The sequence below is a fragment of the Diplodia corticola genome (genome assembly GCF_001883845.1).
Source record: "Diplodia corticola strain CBS 112549 chromosome Unknown scaffold41, whole genome shotgun sequence".
NCBI classification, from domain to species: Eukaryota; Fungi; Ascomycota; class Dothideomycetes; order Botryosphaeriales; family Botryosphaeriaceae; genus Diplodia; species Diplodia corticola.
The window spans coordinates 61,226-77,883 of record NW_017971520.1 but is presented as its reverse complement, the minus strand read 5'-3'; the positions used below and the strand labels follow the sequence as shown (position 1 = coordinate 77,883).

General features: G+C 59.8%; 7 protein-coding genes across 7 annotated transcripts; 2 read left to right on the top strand and 5 right to left on the bottom strand.

Moving 5' to 3' along the window:
• Positions 1-240: 240 nt before the first annotated feature.
• Positions 241-3,135, bottom strand: BKCO1_4100027 (qde-2-interacting protein; the record flags this gene model as incomplete). Its single annotated transcript, XM_020275787.1, has 3 exons — positions 241-1,961; positions 2,024-2,502; positions 2,567-3,135. The coding sequence occupies 3 exons, from the start codon at positions 3,133-3,135 to the stop codon at positions 241-243; spliced, it is 2,769 nt and encodes a 922-aa protein (XP_020128395.1).
• Positions 3,136-3,758: 623 nt separating this feature from the next.
• On the top strand, positions 3,759-6,134 carry BKCO1_4100026 (map kinase kinase; the record flags this gene model as incomplete). Its single annotated transcript, XM_020275786.1, has 2 exons — positions 3,759-5,930; positions 5,991-6,134. The coding sequence occupies 2 exons, from the start codon at positions 3,759-3,761 to the stop codon at positions 6,132-6,134; spliced, it is 2,316 nt and encodes a 771-aa protein (XP_020128394.1).
• Positions 6,135-6,971: 837 nt separating this feature from the next.
• BKCO1_4100025 (phytanoyl-dioxygenase) lies at positions 6,972-8,084 on the top strand (the record flags this gene model as incomplete). The annotated part of the gene is made up of 2 exons (XM_020275785.1): positions 6,972-7,030; positions 7,094-8,084. 2 exons carry the CDS (start codon positions 6,972-6,974, stop codon positions 8,082-8,084), a joined length of 1,050 nt encoding a protein of 349 aa, XP_020128397.1.
• Positions 8,085-9,032: 948 nt separating this feature from the next.
• BKCO1_4100024 (uncharacterized protein) lies at positions 9,033-9,484 on the bottom strand (the record flags this gene model as incomplete). The annotated part of the gene is made up of 2 exons (XM_020275784.1): positions 9,033-9,224; positions 9,287-9,484. The coding sequence occupies 2 exons, from the start codon at positions 9,482-9,484 to the stop codon at positions 9,033-9,035; spliced, it is 390 nt and encodes a 129-aa protein (XP_020128396.1).
• A 1,674-nt stretch (positions 9,485-11,158) lies between these two features.
• BKCO1_4100023 (nad dependent epimerase dehydratase) lies at positions 11,159-12,427 on the bottom strand (the record flags this gene model as incomplete). Its single annotated transcript, XM_020275783.1, has 1 exon — positions 11,159-12,427. One exon carries the CDS (start codon positions 12,425-12,427, stop codon positions 11,159-11,161), a length of 1,269 nt encoding a protein of 422 aa, XP_020128399.1.
• A 493-nt stretch (positions 12,428-12,920) lies between these two features.
• BKCO1_4100022 (myb transcription protein) lies at positions 12,921-14,227 on the bottom strand (the record flags this gene model as incomplete). The annotated part of the gene is made up of 6 exons (XM_020275782.1): positions 12,921-13,485; positions 13,537-13,643; positions 13,696-13,763; positions 13,827-13,870; positions 13,920-14,094; positions 14,158-14,227. 6 exons carry the CDS (start codon positions 14,225-14,227, stop codon positions 12,921-12,923), a joined length of 1,029 nt encoding a protein of 342 aa, XP_020128398.1.
• Positions 14,228-15,063: 836 nt separating this feature from the next.
• BKCO1_4100021 (transcription factor) lies at positions 15,064-16,494 on the bottom strand (the record flags this gene model as incomplete). Its single annotated transcript, XM_020275781.1, has 1 exon — positions 15,064-16,494. The coding sequence occupies one exon, from the start codon at positions 16,492-16,494 to the stop codon at positions 15,064-15,066; it is 1,431 nt and encodes a 476-aa protein (XP_020128401.1).
• Positions 16,495-16,658: the final 164 nt, after the last annotated feature.

Genomic DNA, 16,658 nt, shown 5'->3' with positions numbered 1-16,658 from the left:
GATGCTATAATGCAAAGTTGTTATCCCCCCCTCTCTCTGTCTAAGCAAGATGCAGCCACCGCACCACTCACCCACCACGCCTGTTCCTCAACAAGGCCACAAACTCAATCGTGGACCCCGAAATTCCTTTCCATCATATCCCCCCTGGTGCCATAACATCATTGCTCCTGATTGAGAAAAAAAAAAGCAAAACTCCATCCAGACCCATCACTCCCACCACGTCCGCAATCCTCCCTTCATTCACCACCAATCATTCGGCAGATCCTGCTTCGTATAATTCTTCGTCGCGCCGGTGAGGTGATCCACGACACCAGCACCGCCACCACCACCAACACCAGCACCGCCACCACCACCAACACCAGCACCGCCACCACCACCAACACCAGCACCGCCGCTGCCACCGCCACCGCCGTCACCATCACGACGCCCAGCACCCTCAGAAGAAGGAGCCTTGCCACCGCCCTGACGCCTAGTATTATTCTGCAGCGACGACGACGCCGCCCGGGCCGCAGGATCCGTGATGCGGACGGGTGTGCCTCCAGGGCGCGAAACAGGCGGCGTGCCGCCGCGGCTAGACCTCTGGCTGCGACGAGCAGCAGCCCCAGCGCCAGCACCATCGCTGCTGTTGTTGCTGTTGCCGTTGCTGTTGCTACCGCCGGCGTTGCTGCCGCGGCCGTCGCCCTTCTTCTTCTCGCGCGGCGGCGCCATGTCCACGCGGATGGCGCGGCTCCAGAACTCGACGCCTTTGCTCTTCTGGAGCGCGTGCCGGGCCTCGGCCGGCGAGCGGAAGCTGACGTAGCCGAAGCCCTTTGCGGCGCCCGTGACGTGGTTGACGGGCAGGTGCACGTCCGCGACGGCGCCGTGCTTGGCGAAGAAGGCGGCGACGTCGTCGGGCGTGGCGCGGTAGGGCAGGTTGCCGACGAAGATGCGGTCGCTGCTGGCGTCGAGGGGGTTGTCGGTGTGGCTGCTGCCGGTGGGTGCGACGGAGGGGCTGCCGCTGCTGCTGCCGTTGCCGTTGCTGCCGGCTCCACCGCCGTCGGCGTCGGCGTCGGCTTCGCTTTCGCCGGGGCTGCTCCAGCCGTCGGCTTCGTCGTTGATGCGGGAGGTGGTTTCGGCGAGGGCGTCGGCCATGCGCTTTTCGTGGTCTTGTTTGCGCTGTTCTTCGACCTGCTGGCTGCCGCGGGACGTGGCCTCGCGCAAGCCGAGAGCGAGCAGGGCTTGTAGCGTGTAGACGGCGTCGTTGCCGCCGTTGTGGAGCTTCCAGCCGATGATGTCGAGGTCGGCCAGGATTCTGCCGAGGGAGGTGCCGTTGGGATCACGCTTCCAATGCTGGTGTAACAACTTGGTGTCGAGGACCTCGACTAGGTTGGAGAGGTTCAGTGGGTTGTAACCGAGCTTCTGGAGGTACTTGATGTCCTGGTTGGGATCGTGGCCGATCAGGATGAGGTTGCGCTTCCCATCGGCGTTGACAATGGACGGATCAAGCAGCGGGTCCGAGGAGCCGTCGGTGGACCACAGTCGTTGAGCCTCTGCCGGTGTCAGCTTGGCAGAGTACGGGGGCCTGAAGCATGACGCAACGACCGACGGAGCTTCGGCCAGGCGCACGAATTCACTCTTGCCAAACTCGAAGCCATCGGCGCAGCCGGCGACGTGGCGGCGGTTTTCCAAGTGAGCATGCTCGTGGATACGGAAATGCCGAGCCCTGATCTTGCTAAACCAATTTTCGCCGTTTCTGCCGGGAGGAATGTCCACGATGTCCAGCACGTCAAGGATAGCAACGCCAACCTCGGTAATCTTGTTATTGTCGAACTCAAACGCCTCAATGTCAACGCTAATGAAGATGACATTCTTGTCGAAGTTGAACGGAGCGGGCTTCTCGCACTCGATAGGCGGTATCTTGTAGTGGGCGGCTTCCGCAGCTTGAAGCTCAGCCCAGTTGAGCGACGGATCCTCAAGACGCTCTAGGTTGCACAACAGTCAGCACCTCGTACCCGGCCGGGTGTGAAACATGACTCGAACTCACTGGAGCTGTCGGTCCTGTCAGGACGGAGGCCCAGGTAGCGCTGAGTTCTCTTGAGCGAGCGGCCCCAGTTCTGCTGCAGAGTGATGCGCTGTTCTTTGCGCTTTGCCCTGGCGGCCTTGCTCTTGGCTTTGTTGAGCTGGATGGCGTCTTCGATCATGGCCTTGTAGGCCTCGAGAGTGGGCTTGTCGGCTACGGGAAGGCGGGCGGGCTCACCCGGAGCCTTGTAGGTGGCGGGGGGCACCCTGCGCTGCTCCATGTCGTTGAAATCGTCACGAGAGTAAGAGTAACCAAGGAAACGCGGAGTGAAGGCCGGGTGGGGGATGTCGAGGATAAGACCGCAGTCACGATGGTAGTCAGTTAGCTTGAAGTCGAGGTTTCGCTTGTACTGGTTGATCTCGTGGATCAGAAGCTGAAACTGTGTGAGGGTGATGAGAATGAGTGGCTTGCTCGCAACGTCGGCAGGAGGCCAGACGTAGTACCTGTCAGCAGACACGGGTCAGTGAAGGCATCCGACGCAGGGTCTGGCCACGGCATAAAACTCACAGCTCCCAGTGTCTTTCCCAAAACTGATTGCGGTCGAAGAACTTCTTGGCGACGGGATCGGAGTAGGCGCGGTTCAAGAACTTGTAGGGAAACTTGCTGGCCACCAGGATGGAGACGTAGGCCTCGCCCCAAGGCGCAAGGTCGCCGCGGTACAGGTTCGTAGCCGGCGAGTCGTCGTAGGGGTCCGGCTCGTGGGAGCTGTCGGAACCGTCGGGCGAGGGCGAGCGGTCGTCGAGAGAGAGGGCGTCTGCCAAAGCCGAGATGTTCTCAGCAGGGGCTTTGGTGTCGGCGAACGAGCTGGGCTCGGGTGAGGCTTGGGCTTGGCACTCGGTGGACGGCTGTGCTTCCTGGTTGGCAAAGTGAGGTTCAGAGTCGACGGGCGGTGAGGGAGCCTTGGGTAGGGCGAGGATGTCATGGCTGAGCAGGCCCAATAGCCTGTCTGCGCGGGACAAAGGCATTGCGAGGCGCTTTGACGCTGCACCGGCAGGGATCGAATGGAAGAAGTTGACGTTGAGCGATGTGTTGTGTTCGGCGATGGTGATGTTTAGGGAGGTGCTGTGGTGGTGCATGCGGTCGGCATTGCCGCACGAGGACAGAGCTGGACAGGCAGGCCGAAGGGGTAGGTAGGCGGACGCAACTCACAGTGAGCGGTGGAAACATACAGTCACCCATCGATTCAAACTCTACAAGAACAGCTGCATGCAGCGTCAATTCGAGCACATCGACATCAGCTGAAGACGAGCTGGAGAAGGAAAAGAGACAGAGGGCAGTCAGGCAATTCTGATACCGGACCTCAGAGATGCGCAGCCCGGACGCTCACAGCCGCCTCGTTCCACGCGAATGCTGGGAGAAGGACCTCACGCGGCGCATTGGGCAAAGAGAGAGAGAGAGACTGGCTGCGGGGCGATGCGCGTCGAGCGAAAACGAGAGGCGACGCGTGCGCACCTGACCTGGCCGCGCACGGACCTGACGCATCGGGAAGGCCGCACGACCGTTCCCGCGACACGCCGCCCTGCCGCGCTGCCGCCCTGGGTACCGCTTCGCCAACAACACCTCATCTCCCCCCAACTGCCCTGCGCCCGCTTCCGCGCCACACTCTCACTCTTTTGTTTTCCCTTGAATTGCCTCCGCCGTCTGTTGCGCAGCCTTGCCACTCGCCCACCCGCGCCCTGGAGCATGTAACGCGCCTGCTATGGACGACGCGCCGCCCGACATGCCCACCACCCAGGCGCACGCCCATCCCGACGCCCAGGCCACCGTCACCGACTTCCTCGACTACACCGAGTTCTACCCTTCCGATCTGGCCCGCTCCCTGACCCTGATCGAGAAGCTGGACAAGCTGTACTGCGATGCCACCGACCGCGTCCACAAGCTCACCGTCATCTACGGCCATCTCCCCAAGCTCCCCCAGGCCGAGCGCCCCGACGCCCAGCAGCTGCGCAAGGACATATCCAAGGCCCTCATCGACGCCGAGCGCTTCCGCGAGTCTGCTTACGCCGAGGCTGCCCGTCTTTGCGACAACACCGAGCGCCATGCCACCCGCCTCGTCACCATCAAGAAGAAGCTGCAGGCCTTGCCCGAGCCGCCTTCGCGCGACCCCACCCCCGTTCCGCAGGCCACCCCGCAAGCCACCCGCAGCCGCAAGATCGAGCTGGAGCGGACGCCGCGCATAACCTTCAACTACGGCGAGGCCACGACGCGCCCGCGGCCCACGTCGACCGCCCGCGTGCAAAAGCATCGCGAACGGAAGCGGAAGCGCGCCCAGGAGGCGGCCAGAGGCATTGCCCCGGGCCAGTCGGTCGAGCGCAACCTGGAGTCGCCGCAGCCGAGCTCTGATTGGGATGACGGTGCGTCTGATCTTGATGGCGACATTGACATCGACACAGTGTCGGGCGTCAAGATCCCAAAGATCAAGGGCCCGAAGCAAAAGGGCAACAAGGCCGGCCGCGCCCCGCGCACCCCCGGCATGGGCACAAACGTCCACAGCTCCGTCGCCGGCATCTCGACCAGCAACGCCCTGGCCCAGCTGACGCCCCCGCCCGCCGACGCCAAGCCCGGCAGCAAGTATGCCCCGTGGCACAAGCTGACCGAGTACGAAATGGCCGTGCTGCGCAAGACGATGAAGAAGAACGCCATCTGGCAGCCCAGCGACACCATGATCCGACGCGAATTGTCCAGCAAGGGACGGGGGTGGGAGAATTACAAAAAGGCCCGCGAGATGGCCGAGGAGACGGGCGAGCCGTTCCTTGACGAGTCGCCCATGGACCCCAACAAGGAGGTCCTCGACCCGGGTGAGACGAGCTTCAAACCCCTCGGCAAGGAAGACAACAATCTGATCAACCGGGGCATGAAGCTCAATGAGATGAAGAAGCTCAAGAGAGAGGCTTCCATGCGTGAGCAAGCAGCCCGCGACGCTCAGGAAATCGAAGACGCCAGCCGTCGAATGGCCGAGGCCAGCGCCGTCATCAAAAACGTTTTCGACGGCCCTGCCCCGACCCCCATTTCCCTTGTCAAAGACAAGTCCAAGTCGGCCAAGAAGCGGAAGCGAGACTCGACTCCCGACCCCACCAAGCCCGAACCGAACGAGGGCTCCTCCCAGCCTCCAGACACCGCACCCCGTCCGTCGGGTCCCAAGAAGCTGAAGTTGGGCCCTCCGGCACCGCCCAGGCCCGACAATGCCGGAACCCCTTCTCCGACAGCCACCCGACCGCAGAGCTCGCCGACGGCCGAGGCGTCGACCATGCAGGTTCCTCTTGCGCCAGAAGGGCCAAGCTCCCCTCACGCCCCGAGCGCGCCCCCGACCCGAACCCAGACTCCGATCCTCACCTCTCCAGTCGAAGCCCCGAATCCAACCGTTCCTTCGACGACCGCAGCCGGAACTCGCTCCCGCCGCACGTCAGTGGCACCCAAAGCGTCGACACCCTTGGAAGGCGGCATTACTCCTGCAGAAAATCACGCTCGTCCACGATCCCGGGCCGGGTCAGCCATAAAGGCCGCTTCGGCCGAGCCTCCGATCAAGCGCGAGCCCCGTGAGTTGCGCGAGCTGCGTCGCGGCAGCAACGTCAGCATCCCGCTTCCCACGGATCAACCGAGCTCTGGGACGGCGTCGGCGGGGACGCCCGGGTCCGGGCCACGTCTTTCGGTGCGACGTAGCAAACGACCGGCGCCTGGGACAATGACCAAGGACAAGAAGGTTGTCATTGGCAGACGCTCGACGGCTCCGCGGAAGAAGGTTCGGAAGACGGAAGACAAGGCGGATATGATGCAGCACGAGGCGATTGAGGACATTGACCCGAACGAGCCCAGGTATTGCCTCTGTGGGGACGTGAGCTATGGGGCCATGGTCGCTTGTGATAATGACAACGTAAGCGGTGTATAATCATATTTCTTTTGCTGGAAGCTGTACTGACTTTGCCGTACATAGTGTGAGAAGGAGTGGTTCCATCTCGAATGTGTCGGTTTGCCCAACGGCATCAAGGACGGTGAGACGTGGTATTGTCCAGAGTGCAGGGCGATTCTCCATATCGATGCCAAGGGCAACCCAGCAGGCAACGGCAAGCGTCGCTAGGATGCTCATTCGAGGCTTGTGTGTTTTCCTTTGTCCTTTCCTTTCGCTTGTCGCAACGTCCAAGATTGCGGAAATCAGGGTCTTTTGGCTACGAAATTGCTTGGGAGTTTCGGGCTATGTCATTGGTTTGTTTACAGGGAAGCATTGGAATACCCAGGGCGCGCTTTTCCAGACGGAGTTTTCTACTTCTGTATTGCTCAGCCTTCACCGCAGACTCCGGGCGACTGCAATCCAATCAAGGGTTTGCATTTTCTTTCTAATACTTTGACACTCCCACAGTTCGCTGTCTTGACGCGGGCGCTATATCGGTCTGTCGGTGATGGAAGACGTTGGCCACGCGATACATTATTGTCGGAAGGGCCGACAACAAACGGACGAACCGATGATGCAGGCGTCGATTGAATGAGTAATCAACTCGGACTGCAGCTCGACACGCGGGACGCGCCCGGGAAAACCACCAGACCAGTCGGATACGGCGCCAACCTGGCACTCTCGCTTCAACCTTCGCTGTTCACGGCAGAACAGAGGCAGAGACGGCGAATTGATGAATCAACGGCCGGAGATCAGCCATGGATGAGCCGACGGGTGGCATCGATTGGGTGAGAAATGTGCTATCTTGCGTGCTACTGCATCCCCCCCACCAACGAAACAGGTATCGCAGCCTGTCGCTCCAACGCCGACGTACCGCCCTGGACAGAAGCTCATGTGATGCACTCCAAGGACCACTACATATACACAACCGCCGCAATGGCCCATGTAGGCTTCTTCATCCCTTTTCTCAGCCCTCCACCCACGGCCAGACGGAGCACGTACCCCACTTCCTGATACACCACCACCATGACTTCAACCACGACCACGACCCAGACGACCATCGACAATGAAGCCAAAGTGCTCAAGTAAGACAGATTCCCCCAATGGATGATCCTCTCCCAAACTGCCCCCCGCTCAACCGCCACCAGACCCGTCACCGCCACCTACAACGACTGGCGCGACGACCTCCTCCGCGACGGCTACGCCATCGTCAAATCCGCCATCCCGGCCGATAAAGCCTCGCAATACCGCGACCGCGCCCACTCCTGGCTGACCTCGTTCGACACGCCCCTCTCCCTCAACGACCCGCGCACCTGGACCGCCGCCAACCTCCCCGTCCAATCCAAAATCAACACCTTCTCCGCCTACTGCGTCTCGCACGAAGCCTTCATGTGGGACGTCCGCCTCGAGCCCGGCGTGCTCGGCGCCTTCGAGCTCCTCTGGGGCACCAAAGACCTGCTCGTCTCCTTCGACGCCCTCAACATCACGCTCCCGCCCCACCTCCGCGCCGACGCCGCCGCCCACCCCGCCAAAGCCGCCTGGCCCCACGTCGACCAGAGCCCCCACCGCTCCGGCGCCTGCTGCGTCCAGGGCGTCGTCAACCTCGCCCCCAGCGGCCCGCGCGACGGCGGCCTCGTCGTCTACCCCGGCTCGCACGCCCTCATGGAAGAATTCTTCGCCACCCAGACCAACCCCGCCGACTGGTCCAAACGCGACCTGTACATGTTTTCGCAGCGCCAGCTCGAGTGGTTCGCCGCCCGCGGCTGCGCGCCGCGCAAGGTCGACGCCGCCCCCGGCGACCTGCTCCTGTGGGACAGCCGCACCGTGCACTGGGGCGCCGAGCCGCAGCCCGGCAGCGACACGGTCCGCACCGTCGTGTACGCGAGCTACGCGCCCGCGGCGTGGGCGAGCGAGCGCCAGCTGGCGGAGAAGGCCAAGATTTTTTCAAAGTGGGCCGGCACCACGCATTGGCCGCACGACAACATCGTGTATCGCGAGGGGCGGGCGGTGCTGGAGGACGGCAGCGAGGATCCGCGGAATAGGACAGAGCCGAGGGAGAAGCCCGTGCTGAACGATCGGTTGTTGAAGCTGGCGGGCGCGAGGAGGTATGATGGGAGTGAGGTTGTGCCCGCGGTATGAGGTGTGTGTTGGGGGAGGGGTTGGTGGAAGGAGGGAGAGGGGGGGGGAAGACAGACTTTTTTTTTTTTTTGTTTGGGAGAGTTGTCAGTATGAAGATGGACTCGTGAGGAGGTTGTTTTCTCAGCAAACCGCAGTAAATATTTGCATACTTTTCTCTACTGCTTACACCGATGCTGAGCTGGAATGTCGTGGCCGACAGCTGGCATCAAGCCCGACCACCCCTCCCTTGCTCGAAACGAAGCGTCACCGAGTTCGCCTGCAATGCCACCCCGAGTTGTCCGAAAATAGTCGCCACTGATATACCGCGCTTCAGGTTGGGCGCAACTTCGTCATGTACTTGGTGAGCCTGGTTTTGTGACCACTATGGCGTCATCGCTGTTGCCGTGTCCTCTTGTTCTGCAGGCGTCTTTACAAGGGCCATCGATGTATTTGCGGTACAGAATAGAGACCTTCATTGCAATAGAGATGGAAATAGATCGTACTGAATAGCTTCAAAGAGAGCGAAAGGGTGGCGAGCCCGGGCTGGCTTTAGTACCCCAGCTCGAATTTCACTCCGCGACAAACATATACAACTCGGCAGGTGTGCGCTCAGGAAACTCTGGTAGCAAGGCTGAAAGTGATTTTAGGCAGCAGCCAAAGCCAGATTGGTTCCGAGCCTCGTAGCCTTGCAGGTGAGGCGCAGCCTTGGTATTGATTCCCGAGAAGGCTGGGAGTTAGCGTGGATCCAGTAGTATCACAACCGCTTTGCACTTTGTGTTTCTCGGTTCTCCTCACATCACTCGTATGCATGTGTGTGTCAGCACAAACACAACACTCACCCAGTACAAGGATGCTTCTGCTACATAAACCGAGAGGCTCATCGTTTTCATTCCCAGAATACCTGCTACGGAATCGGCATGTCCCTCGGTCGAGCCTTTGGCGAAGGAACTGAGTCAAAGGCTATGACCGTTATTCCGATTTCCAGACGTTGGCCTTATCCAACTTGTATTTGCAACCGTTCTGATATACACACCAGGTATCTCCGGCGAAAGCCCACATCATGTACCACAGCTTTTCCTTGTCATCCCATTCCCATGTGGCACTGGGTTTCGGATTGATCCCCGGTTGGACTTCCCCTGTGCCGGGGCTCTCGACGACGGGCTGGTGGTTTGTGAACATTAGCATTTTTCTTTGTTGACGTCGGAAACTTCTATTCAACCTACCGTTCGGACAACACTAGGGTCATGTTCCTGCCACGACGTCTCCTCCCTCAACGTTGCGTTATTTTTGATCGCCTCGAATACATGGGCGGAAGAGTCGAACTCGTAGAACAACAAGGCTGCGCGGTTAGTGGACTGTTGGCCGGCCACTGCTGCAAAGGCGTCATTCGCTCCACCTCGGCTGCTTGGAGTGAGAGCCATGAGGGGCACAGAGAGAAGTTGGTCCAGATATGAACGGCAGGTTTGGAGGAGTTGGCGGCCCGGGAAGTGGGCGGGGTCAGCCTGCGTATTATAGATTTGCTCGAGAAACCTCTCCAGTGCTACTTTGCATGTGTCGCTCTTTGACTGGTCACTTCGTAAGCTGGGATAAAGCTCCCAATGATGACGGTAACTGCCACGCCTATGATAAGTATTGGCTGCGTTTCAGCCATGAGCGGACGCCACCACTTTCCTCGCAATGCATTCCCTTTATCGGGACACCTTCCATCACTCGCCCTCCCAAAAGAAACTTCGCCCGACATGCACGTGAATGTGTGTGGACACAGTGTAGACAAATCACTTTGGTGTGTGGATTGAATTTCAACCGAGTGGAAATACGCTACTGTTGTCGTGGAGGCGTTCGTGGGCGACCAGGCGTACCTACAGCATGTGAATGAGCCGAGAAATCTCATCCGACGGTAACCGCAACATAAACTTCAAAGATGCGCGAATGCCCAATTACTTGAGTTGAGTTTTTTTTGTCTCCAACCCGCAAGAGAAAGAGGTCTGTGTAAGTTTCTATAAATGCTTATAACTCTTCCACATTCTAAGTCACAAGACTAAAGGATAAAATATTCAGCCTCGAGTCTCTCCGTACCTATACTACAGTTATGTTTATGACACTTAGGAGGCCACCCCCGCGGAGATCAATTGATCCCGGCGTCTTCACCTTATCTAACGGTGGAAAAGCTCTGTCGTCGTGGTGACTTCTGTCCACATAGTTTTTTCTCATCTCCCATCTTTGGTTTCAGCAAGAATCTACGACCTATGAATGAGGTTAGTACCTTGGAGGATCTGTGGCTTGCCGCTTCCCGCATGCGGAAAGTAAGCTGGCGATCCATCCCTCACCCTCGGAGAAGAGGGGAAAAACGCCTATTTATACGTCAAAAGAATCACCACTCTCCACCCGGAAGCATCAAATTTCACCACAGCTCAAGACCACAAAGCGAAACATACGTCTTATCCCTCAAATCGCCCATGCCGCCCAATCTATCCCCCCCACTAGCCTTCAGCCTTGCCATCGGCGCCCTAGGCATCACAACTGGCTGCACCGCCCTTACCAAATTCACCGGACCAGGATTCGCCCGACGGTTTGGACTGCCCGAGCAGTCTTCCTGGTACCACTTCATAGGTGCCACGGGCGCCCGCAATGTTTCCACCGGCCTATCTGTAATTGCGTTTGGATACAGGCAGGATTGGAGGGCAGTCGGTACGGTGCTGGTATGTGGGACGATCACGGGTTTTGTGGACACGATAATCACTTGGAAGCACGGATTAAGGCAGGCGAGCTATGGGCATTTCTTCACAACGCTGGTGTTTGGAACCGCTGGTTTTCTTATGCTGTCTACGGACGAAGGGGGCACCTCCGTTCTTTGATACGCATGGCGTGTGGATTACCGCTGAATTGAAGGGCTCGTATTACAAAGTCGTTATATGCGACATGTGACTTTCGCTTTTGATGTTCATGACGGTCAACAAAGGCGAATTTAGTATTTCAAGTGGGTCTAGTGGTTGACATAAGCTTCACGTAATATTGACATGTCATTCGTTAGAGCGGCTGGATGTTCCTCCACTGACGCCAACTCATGTATATCGCCCACATGTGCGCTTCAAGTCCTAATCTCCGCTTCCCCAATCCCCCTTCATCCTATTCCTGATCTTTTGTACGTTGTCATCCTTGTAGTCCCTTGCAGCCTCATAAGACAAGCGATAGACGTGCAAGTTCTCTGAAAACAGCGGTCTCCAATCGCTCCATCCAGTCAGCTCTCGGATCTTCGTGCTGTCGACCCATTGACTCCAGCCGAAGACCATATCCGCCCCCTGAGCATCCACCGTCGACGGTATCTCTGCCGTCGCCACCCCAAACCGTGCCCCATTCTCGAAGCCGTACTCTCTCGCGAGCACCGTCCCGACCTCCCGCAGCGTCTCGTACCGCCTACCCGAGATGTTGAACACCTGCCCCGCCACCGCGCGGCGTCCCTCCGCCCCTCCAAACAGCGCCAGCCTCGCGAGCGCGACATACGCATCCGCACAGTCATCAACATGCATCCCGTGCAAAATCGTCCCCGGATGCGCCGCAAACTTCAACACGCCGTCCCCCTTTCCACCACCACCGGCAGCAGCCGCAGCCGCAGCCGCACCTGCACACCCCTCCACATACTCCATCATCGCCCCATAGTAACTCCCACTGTACCCGCAAATCGGCGTCGCCCTCAACACCACGACGTCAAACGCCCGGTCATCACCACCCCCCACCGCCAACGCCCTCACCGCCGCCTCCGTCCGCCCCCTCACCATCTCAAACGGCGCCAACCCGCTCCCCTCGGTATGCGGCGCCAGCCCGGCCTCCCCCTCCCGCCCCGTCGTCCCGTAGTCCTTGCACCCGGACGAGAACAGCACCAGCGGCCGGTGGTGCTGCTGCTGCCGCCCTGCATCCTCGTCACCACCACCACCATCACCATTCGTCGTCGACAACAGCCCAACAAACTCCAGCACATCGACCCAGTGCCGCGCCTGCGCCGTGCGGTCCGCCGGCTCCGTGCACACGGCGATGACGTCCCAGCGGCGCGGGGCGAGTCGGGCGCGGACGATGCTGTCGCGCAGCGCGGCGGGGGAGCTCGCGGGGCCGGACAGCGTGCCGACGAGGGGGATGATTTCCTGCGCCGCGAGGGCGGGGGCGGCCGAGGCGCGGCGGATGAGGCCGTAGACGCGGAATGTTTGTGGGGGTGGTGATGATGTTGGTTGGGTGGTGGTGGTGGTTTGGTGAGGGGATGGTGGTGCTGGTGCTGGTGGTGGTACTGGTGGGGGGCGGCTGCGGAGGAAGGCGCGGCTGATGGCCGATCCGAGGTAGCCGTTGGCGCCGATGACGAGGACGTTTAGAGGCATTGTTGGTGGTGGTGGTGGTGGTGGTGGTGGCTGGTGGCTTGGTGGAGGGCTTGGTATGGGGGCTTGGGTCTTGGGAGTAGCGTCGAAGGGGAGTGGGCGGGGCGGTTTTGGTCTCGGATCGGATTGACTTCCTGTCCCTGGGCATGCTGAATTTGTCAGCCGGACGAATTGCGCGTGCGCTTCTGGCAGTTTCAGCCGAGCGTCGCCGAGTTGAGCTCCGGCGTGTGGCGCAATTGACAAGCATCGGTGCGTGCTGCCTATAGGGATCTCATGGTCGGGTGTTAATGTGGGTTGTTTGACTATTCTGGATGAATGTGCGTGGAACTTCCGCTGTCGAAGTCTTTCTTCTATTATCTAGAGGCCGTCCCTTGGGCCGCAGATGAGACAAATTCATTCAAAACTCGATTCCGTCTCTACACCCGAGAAGATAGCCAATTCCAAACACAGAACACATAGCAGGCAAAGGTAGCTCCCTTCGATGGCTGTATGTAAATCACTTCATCTCTGTTCTGAATTTGATGTCCGATTGTATGAGTATGCCTATGATTTTCGTGATTGTTTCCGGAGACGGGTTGTCTATTGTCAGTACAAACTGGGCCGAACGAGTAGGGAGAAAATCCATGTTCATCAGCGCAGAGAGTTTGTCAGCTGCCGAGTCGAAGCGCGTGTTTGATGATGATTGGCTGGCGGATCCATGGGAGCGGGTCTGATTGTGTAGACTTCGAGACGGGGATGAATCGGCCATTGGGTTGTAGTCTTCTCCAAAGTCCAACGACATGTCGTTGGTGAAGCCGTCCTCATCCGGCATTCCCAAGCTCATGAAAGGTGTCGTGCGTCGCATGTTGGTGAGCATGCCAAGGTCGAACATCTCGCCTCGGTCCTTTCGGTCCTCGCTGGTCGTGGAAGCGGCGTCACTTCTATACAGCGAAGAAGTCTCTTCCACGGATGCCACGACCGTTGCACAGCTCGGCGAGGCGGCTGTCGCGCTTTCACTGTCGGTCATTGGAGTGTCTCTCCCGTCCGCTCCTGCTTCTCTCTTCCGCGCGAGCGTTACATATCTGCTCATTCTCTCAGTTCACACGTCTGCCGGGATATAAAGACCGACCAACCTGTTCTTTACGTTGTTTGTTGCTCTGTTGGGGAAATACTGGGTCTGAATCTGCTTCCACGCGCGGCCGTGCTTTTCTACTGCTTCCAAAAGCTCCTTCTCCTTGCTCTTGGCGTCAACGTTGGTTCCACGTCATCGGGGCCGGCACGATGCAACTCACTTCCTGCGTGGTCCATTTGCTATGGTCGAGGGATGGGTCCAATGAGTGCTGCCAACGCTTCGCACATTCTGCAGATTAGTCAGCTTCGGTCATGGCATGGTTGATCAGTGTGGAAACGGCACAGCACTCACGATCTGCACTCCGAGTGCCGACCTCCTCTGCCACGAGGGCCCACCTGCACATCAATGTTAATCTTGATCTGGATGGTGGGGTCGTGGACATACTGAAAGCCGTACTGCTCCACACTGGCTGCCAGTATGCGGTCCTCGCTTGTCTCCCACGAGCCTTTGCGAAGACCTCCAACCAGGTGGTTGCACCACCGCTTACGGCAATCTTTATTGCTGCGCCCGGGCACCCCGGCCGCAATGGCGGTCCAATCCCTGGCTTTACCTTGGGTTGCTTCGCAGAATCAGTCGGTTTGCTCGAAAAGATGCGGTAGATATGGCATTGGGATTCACGAACTCGAGCAGGACACCTGGCGTAGCAACATCTGGTCTTCTTCTGGCGTCCATCGTTTTGCAACCTTTGACATGTTGCAACACAGCGTGTGTGTTGGGGGCGGACTATGTCTTCAAGTGTGCTTTTATATCAAACTCGTCCCGTCTTATCTCATGACTCCGATTCCCTGAATGGGACTAGATCCGTGCAACAGCATGATGACCTCCATCTGACTCGCAACAAGGTGCGGTGGGAGCTGCGCTTTAACTTTGCACGATCCCTCTGACTAAGGAAAGGGGAGCAACGTTGCTCAGATCCGACTTACCCACTTGTCGGCAATTCTACGTGAAGATCAGAGCGACTTGGCTGAGACGGTTTGCCACATGAAAGATCTTCGCGGGTGCCGGTGGTGGGGCAGCATGTTGGTGAATGGCAGGCCGGGTGTGTGGCGTCCAACCAGCAGCGGAGAAAAGTCGCCGTGCATGGGACGCCTACAGCTCAACGGCCAACAAGCAGTCCCGACATGCATGACCTCTTATCTTCGGGGATGATGCGATTCGCCTTGAGTTATCGACTGCCGGATTGAAAGCAGGAGCGGTTGATCCAACAGCAAGGGTGCGATACGCAAACGCTAAATCAGAGGGTCAATGAGCCTCCCATGCACCCACAGGCAAAGATTGCCTTCTGCGCCCTTTGCTGGCCCGGCGGACGGGAGTGATTTTCACGGAATGATACCCGTATGGATGAACCACGCGAGGCGAGACCCGAAGACCCGCCCATCCACTCTTGCACTTGCCCAGAGGGGCAACGCGACCCACTCCGCTCCGCATCTCCGGCCACACACTCTTGAACCCTTTCCTATCCATTAACCTACTACACGTTGAACTCTACCCACACCAGTCTCCACACCACCACCATCCGCAACCCCCATCAGCGCCGCCCCCTCAGCAGCTCCTCTGCAGCCGCCTCACGCACGGCCCCGAACCGCCTGCGCACCGCCTTCACCACCACCCCACACACGCCCCGGCCCGCCCGTTCGTCCCGCTGCTGCACCTCGTCCTCATCCTCGTCCACCTTCTCCTCCTCCTCCTCCTCCGCAACACAGCCACCCAACGCCTCCACAACCGGCTCCAGCCGCCCCAGCGCCAGCAAAACACCCCGCCACCGCCACCGCCCATCCCCAGCACCACCGTCGTCGTCGTCGTCGTCGTCGTCGTCGAACCCGCCAATCCGCACATGCACCTCCCGCCGCCGCCGCAGCGCGCCGCCGCCGTACGTCTCCCTCCTCACCCTCACCACCTCGCCGCAGACGACATCCAGGACGTTCTGCGCCAGAAACGCCGCCGCCAGCAGCAACATGAGCATCCCGGCTGAACTGCTGCTGCCATCGTCGCCGTCGCCCTCGCCGTCACGCATCCGGTGACGGTGCCGGCGGCGGCTGCACTCGACGAACCGTGCCAGACACGCCGTGCCGTCTTCAGCCGCGCCGGCGGCAAGCTGGCCACCGTCGCCGCCGCCGCTGCATCGTGAGAGGCGGTCGATGGCGGTGGCGAGGCTGGGCGCGCACGGGCAGCCGCAGCCGCTGCTGCGGAGGGGCGGGGACGCGGCGTGCCCGAGGCGTTTAAATGGGTCGGTGGGGGTATCGGAGATGGGGGTATCGGAGGAGGGGGTCGAGGCCGTCGGAGGGGAGGAGGAGGCAGAAGAGGGGGAGGAGGGGGCGGTGGTGCCGTCGACGCCTTGGCGCGATTCGAGGGTGGAGGAGGAGGCTGCGGACGTGGCGGGGGAAGCGGGGTGGAGCAGCAGGAAGCCGGTGCTGCTGCTGAGGCTGCTGCACGCGATGGTGAGCGGCCAGTCGGTCGGCGGGATGATCAATTGGTCGGTGTCGACGGTGTCGGCGACGGCGACGCTTAGCTTGGTAGTGGTGGTGTGCGGGTGCGCCTGCCATTGGTGCGTTTCGGGGAATGGACCCTCTGCAGTAGCGGTTTCAAGGCCTCCTCTGAATGTACGGTCGGGGCTCGGTGGGGACGTTGTCATCGTCGTCGTCGTCGTCGGCGGCGGCGGCGGTGTCGTTGCCGCCGTTGCCCTGGTCGTCGTTCCTCCGGACCATGCGGTTGGTGGGAGCGATGCGGACGTGGGCCCCGCCGCTCGGTTGTCCAATGCGCTCGGCTCGTCTTTGGTTTGCTTGTTTTGCTGGTTCCTGGAGCCTGGTCGTCGGCCGTAAGGCTTGCAGGGGCTGCGCACGCACTCCAGGCACCGAGTGCGGCACCGCGTGCAGCCGAATCCTTCGGAAAAGTCATACACACACTTGACTTTGGACTTGTGGCAGCGGTCGCACGAGTTGCGTAATGTAGTACGCGGCATGATTGATGGATGTACATGTGGTAAGATTCAAAGCCCGCTGGAAGAATTGTGAATAAATACATCAGCCTCGCGCGGGACCGGAGTACGGGCCCCCCACACTGCAGTCATTCTAAAAACGCCTTTCTCACCCGCGACATGCACAACCGCCACCTGAACAGGCCCAG